Source organism: Rhinolophus hipposideros (genome assembly GCF_964194185.1).
Source record: "Rhinolophus hipposideros genome assembly, chromosome: 5".
NCBI classification, from domain to species: Eukaryota; Metazoa; Chordata; class Mammalia; order Chiroptera; family Rhinolophidae; genus Rhinolophus; species Rhinolophus hipposideros.
Genome location: NC_138051.1, coordinates 28740536 through 28746535, shown reverse-complemented (window position 1 = coordinate 28746535; position 6000 = coordinate 28740536). Strand labels below are relative to the sequence as shown.

Genomic DNA, 6000 nt, shown 5'->3' with positions numbered 1-6000 from the left:
TGAGGGCGAGTAGTGTAATGTTAACATCCAAGAGAGTAAAACAAATCATCCCCTCTGCAGCAGCTCATTAACAACTGGTAACACACAGAGGTCAATGCACTAGAGCTTAAAAAAAATAATCAATACAACTGGGGACTCTTGTCCCCTAGGATGGAGGGCTGTTCCCATATCACCAACAATGGTCACCCCAAGAAACACAAGCAGCCACATACACCCTCCTTCAGGGGGCAGATCCACTGTACTTCTCATGTAGATCAGCGACGTTATCACTGGAGACTCGGATCCAGCCATCCTCGCGAACATGGTAGAGGTTGACTGCACCTCCTGAGTAGGCATCTCTATAGGTGGCTTGGTAGATGGCGCGACGGGCCAGATCATAGGCCTGTTCCACCTCCAGGTCATAGGAGTAACCCCGATCCATGACCCCATATGCATACACTGAGCCAGAACCTACAGAGAAGGTGGCCCCTGAGATCCGGTTTCCTTCACTGTCCACATAGTAGAGGCCTGGAAAGAGAGATGAGGTTAGCAGGAAAACAAACGACCATCCTTTTTGACATTTAATTCATCCTCCAAGGAAACAGTTCTCCATCACTCTTGAAACCCAGAGGAGACCAACCGAATTACAAGAAAAAAAAGCACGTCTATAAAATTACTTAACAGCAAAAACAAAACTAAAGGAATCAAATTAAATATGACTCGGATTCTACAGCATACCCCCCGCATCTCACCTTTGTACTACCTGCCTTGTCTATCCTCTGTGCACAAACATAAAGCAGGTATAATTCAAATGACTTAGGTTTCAAGCACAGCACTACAGGCACTGTGGGAGATAATGCTGAAAACAATCCTACTCTTCCAAATTCAGTCTACCTGGGACATGACATACATCACACAGGAGACAATAAAGCCTAGAGGTCCCAATCATATTGTAAAGATCTGCACTGTCCAATATGGCAGCCACTAGCCACATATGACTACTGAGTATTTCAAATGAAGCTAGTCACATGATGAAGTGATATTTTGGATCTATTGGGTTAAACAAAATATACTATTAAAATTAATTTTTTTATTTTTAATTTTTAAAATGTGGTTACTATAAACTTTAAAATTACATGTATGGTGCACATTTTGTTTCTATTGGACAGTGCTGGTATACACCAGGGGTTGGCCAAGTCTTGTTTTTGTAAATAAAGTTTTATTGGAACACAGTCATAGTTCCTTGTGTATATATTGTCTGTGATTGCTTTTGTGCTAAAACAGGAGTTAAGTAGTTGAGACAAAGACCATGTGGCCCGTAAGCCTAAAATATTTACTATTTGGCTTTTCAGAAAAAGTTAGCCAACCTCTGGTATAGATGAAAATTTAGACAATGATTTTAATAACATTTTGGTAAGTTCCAACCACCTGCTTGAGCTCTGCAACAGGATGCCTTTGTCACCAAGTTCAGATTCAAACTGGCCGTCCATTACCTACCAAACGCATCTCTCTTGTGCCCATCAACCCACAATTCCTCCTGTATTTTCAAATTCTGCCAATGGCTTCACTAACCTCTTTCTTATTTTAGTGGTTCTCTCACTATGCGTCAGAATCATCTAAGGAAGCTTTTTAAAAAAAGATGCCTAGGACTTACCCACATTCTTTTTCAATTGGTTTGGGGTGGGGATCAAAGACAGACGGGGCTTGTTTTTTAAGTTCTCCAGGTGACCTTATGAAAGCCAGGTTGAGAACCACTGCTCTTACCAGTTTTCAGGTTCAGATGATTCTAATGTCTACCTTAATCTAGCTCCTCAGTTCCACTGCCATGACCTTGCTTGGCTGGCTCACCATCTAGTTCCAGTTTACCTTTCTGGTTTTATGGATCACTATTCTTCATACACCCTGAGTTTCAATTAAACTGGATTTCCAGTTACTCCCCACAAAACCTCATGCTTCTTTCCTCCCTTCCTTTGTTCATCATGTTTCTTTCCTCTCATTTTGACATCTTGGACAACTGCCACCTATTCACGAAGTCTTCCTCAGTTCCCCCATCAGAAGTAATCTCCTCCTTCTCAAAACTCCTTCAGCATTTTATCGGTTCTTTTAAAAATGGGATTCATCTCATAAGCCTTGTGTTAAGTCATCTGTGATCCTTTCTCAGTCTGACTCTTGAGGCAACAGGCTGACTCATCCTGAATGGGACAGGCTGTCAGGAAGGCTTTTTGAGAAGGGACAATTTAAGTTATGCTCCAGTTGCCTGGGTTTTTCTTGCCAATCAGCTTCTGTTGAAAACAGTTCTAACACTGTTTCCATCACCTGGAACAAACCAAATAGCTAAGAGTTCAAAGCAGCATTTCCAAAATGCGTCCCTGGACCACACAAGGTGTATGGAACTATTCTTTCACATCTTTCAAAGAGAAGTGTCTCAATTTCCAAAGTAACAACGTGAGATCCTCTCTCATATCCACTTTTTAATCTCCTCATTCACCCTCCATAGAGTAGTGAACTGATATTCTCCAAAGCAAGTGAAAAAGTGGTGGGTATCCTACCACTGTTTGACAGAGGAAAACTAGGTATTTAATAAGCAGGTAAATGAATGAAGCAGAAACAACAGGAGGAAAGAATAACTATATTCAAGCATTGAGGGGAAAAATTACACAGAAGGTGACTATCTGTATTCCAACTTGACTAAAGGGACATTAAAAGTCGACTGAAGAGGAGCTGACATCAGATACAAGGTTGCACTTCCTGACAAGGTTTTTATATACTGGAAAGGAAACTAGGCTAAGGAATTTCTTTTCAGAGATGGTAGAACAGAACCTAAGGTGAGTATATCAAGCAAGGAAATGAAATGAGCATCAAAACCTCTTCTAGGCTAAAGACTCCCTAAAGGAAAAAAGGGAAGAGAAATGACTTTTTAACTAACTTTTGAGTAGTTACTTCCTATATATTAGACTTTCACGGTCCAATACATAAGCCACTAACCACATGTGGTTACTGAGCACTTGAAATGGGGTTAATGCCATATGGTGAAATGACAATATTTTAAGTATTTTCGATTAAATGGTTAAAATTAATTCCACCTGTTTCTTTTGACTTTTTGAATATAGCCATTAGGAAATTGAAAATCACGTGTGGCTCACATTATATTTCAATTAGGAAGCACTGACTAGCATTTTTATGTCTATTATTACGCACTTTAATTCTCAAATACAGTCTTTGTAGGTCTTATTATTTTATGGGAGAATAGAAGGCAAAGCATTACATGCCAGATTCTGCATGCTTTATGTGTATTACCTCATTTAACCAATGTAACAGATGATGAAACAGAGTGACAACATAAGCAACCTGCATTAGGTCACATGGGTAGCCAATGACACAGCTGATCTAACTCCATGCCTCTTGCTACACTACCCTGCCTTCTTAGAACAAAGAGAAGGAAGGGTTGAGAAACTAATGAACAAATCCTCTGGCACTGACCCAAAGCCCTTTGTTTCAAGTATCTGTTCATCCAACCCCTCCTTTCTGGAGAGTCAGCCCAAGAATCATGTGGCTGAAGCTTAACTCACCAGGGCCTCTCTTATCCCAGCCACAGATCATGGTGCCCATGGATAGCCCCATGCCTTTATACTGATACACCATGTTGGCAAGCAGCTTGGAGGCAGCTGCTACGGAGATGCGTTCCTTGTTTCGAAGCTCATAGATTCGACACTGCCGAGCCAATAGCCGCTCCCAGAAGCTGCAATCCGCTGCACCCCCAGCCATGGTGCCCAGCAGGTAAGGGTTGATCTCTATCACCTTCTTTACTGTCTGGGAGGCAATGTAGGCACCGGCGGTGGCCCGGGAGTCTGCTGCAACAATGACTCCATGTTGAAACTGTTAAGAGGAAAAACACAGATCAGGCCACATCAGACCACAAAAACATCTTGACATTTCTTTTTGCATCAATGCAAACCCAGACCATCTCTTTCTCTGTCGTTTTACACTTTACAATATACTTTCCCACATATTAATGTCATTTCAATCCTGTAACATGGGTATAAACAGTATTTCCTTCATTTCATAGACGAGGAAACACGTCTAATGAGATAGAATGAGTTGGCCCAAGACCGTAGAGCTAATTATTGCAAAGCAGGGCTAGGAATCCCAACTGTCTGGCTCCCAGTACAGAGCCCCCTCCCACCAAACTTCCCCCTCTTGCCGTAGTTTCGGTTACCCTCGTCTAGAGGGGTCACCCAGTTTCCAAAACCTTTGGTGAATGGTTACGACTGCCTTCCCTTTGCCAGTGTGCATTGCTGCTGCGCCCTCGCCCTTTCCTGGACAGAAGCAACCTGAGCTCGCCTAGGAATCAACCCAAGCAGCCTGGGGTTCCTTCTCCCACTTAACCCCCTCTCCGGCCAGAGCGAGAACGGAGGCCTCCCGGGACAATGAGACAGTGAAACCGCGGGGGTCGGGACGAGAGGCCCGAGCCTCCGCCCGGGCTTCGTGGCCGCGGCCACCGCGGGCTCTGGTCCGGCTGGGAGGCCGGGAAGGGAGCGGGCGCGCGAGATTCAGCCCGGCTCGCCGGCTGGGTCCGCACCTTGAAGGCCAGGGTGGTGGTTCCATGAAGGATTTCGATTTTCGGTTCCTCTGGGGCACCCCAGCTGGGCGCGGCTAGGCTCAGCCCATCATTGGGACTACCTGGACCGAGGTCCAACAGATCCGCTCGACCCCCGAGTCCGAAAAACCCGTGCCGGTTCACCGGTAGCGGCCTCTCCAACACGCTGGCCAGCGCCATCTCTAGTAAGGGCAAAAGTACCGCCCTCCACGAACGCCTCGCAGAGAACGACCGGGAAACGCCTTGCCCCCACAGCTTCACTTCCTATTAAATCTATCCTGGAGAGGAGCCATTTTAACTCCTGGCAACCACGCCTCCAAAAACAAGACACAGACGCCAAGGACCATTTTCACTGAGCAGAAAAGAAAAAAAAGGCTTCATTACCTTAAATTCTAAAGGGATGTGGCTGCCATTTTAGCTTAGGTCCTGGAAGCAGTACTGGATTACATTAACCTCAAATTCCTGGGAAACGTCCATGTTGAGTTAGGGAAGTGAGGCCGGCCATCTTTGAGAAGGGCGTGACTGGTTAAAAATCGGTTCTGAAACCTTAGTGGTCAGTTGTTCCCAGCCAGGTATCCAAGCAACACTTTACATAGCTAATAGGGTACTGCTTCAGCACCCCATTAAGGCGACCGACATTGCCATTTTGTTTCGGGGCAGCTTCTAGTACCTTCTAGTACTGGATAAAATGTTGATCTACTCCGAAGTCCTTTTCCTATGAAGTTAGCTAAACCACAGCAGTTTGTGGCAAAAACACACCAAAATAAAAGTGCTATACCTCTTGTTGTTTGATAGCGTTAATCACCACACGACCCAACGTTCTCTAGCAGTAAGTTTTTAAAATTCAATATTCTCTTTACTCCCACCCTATAGCAGAAATTCTAATAAGTAATGAAGGGCCCAAAAGGCAGATAGAATAATAAAGAAGGAAAAGCAAAGGGCCCAGTTAATCCACAAACTAAATTCTCAGTTCATCTCTGGAATAACTGAGTCAATAGTCATTTACCATCTCAGAGCCTGGAGGAGAGTTGGGACTCCATAAAGATGTACCAAGAGATTCTCTAACATAAGCTTGCTAAGACAGCTCTTTATTCAGGAATGTGGTATATATTTCATCGTCTCTCTCTCTCTCTCCACCTACCCTCAGTTTTCAACCCTTTTGGGAACTATAACAAGCAAAGAAGCGGGCAAAGGTATGAAAAGTTGCCTCCTGCTTTATGGTTCTATGAAGTCAGTGCCTGCCCTTCCTTGTAGTCCAGCAGCAACATTCATCAATATCTAAATTCCACTTTGCTCTGATGCTCAACTGAGCCCCTCCTCTTCCCCAGCAGATTCTGCATGTGTTGTGTTTTTAATGCAACATCAGAATATAATGAAGCAGAAGATCTTTATCTGTGTCTCACACCTGGCTAGTGTGGAAAATG

The 6000-nt window shown here is 44.1% G+C and overlaps 1 protein-coding gene across 1 annotated transcript; it reads right to left on the bottom strand.

The window, feature by feature from the left end:
- Window positions 1-5004, bottom strand: PSMB5 (proteasome 20S subunit beta 5). The gene is made up of 3 exons (XM_081048306.1): window positions 4559-5004; window positions 3549-3855; window positions 1-507 (listed from the first exon to the last, which is right to left on the bottom strand). Exons 1-3 carry the CDS (start codon window positions 4754-4756, stop codon window positions 221-223), a joined length of 792 nt encoding a protein of 263 aa, XP_080904432.1. The 5' UTR covers window positions 4757-5004; the 3' UTR covers window positions 1-220.
- Between the last annotated feature and the right edge of the window lie 996 nt (window positions 5005-6000).

Bases quoted from the DNA above. Each gene is read 5' to 3' on its own strand.
- PSMB5 (XM_081048306.1), bottom strand. From the start codon at position 4,756: ATGGCGCTGGCCAGCGTGTTGGAGAGGCCGCTACCGGTGAACCGGCAC. The intron at 3,856-4,558 runs GTGCGGACCCAG...TCCTCTTAACAG, and splicing joins CCACCACCCTGGCCTTCAAG to TTTCAACATGGAGTCATTGT. The intron at 508-3,548 runs GTGAGTTAAGCT...CTCTCTTTCCAG, and splicing joins CTGGGATAAGAGAGGCCCTG to GCCTCTACTATGTGGACAGT.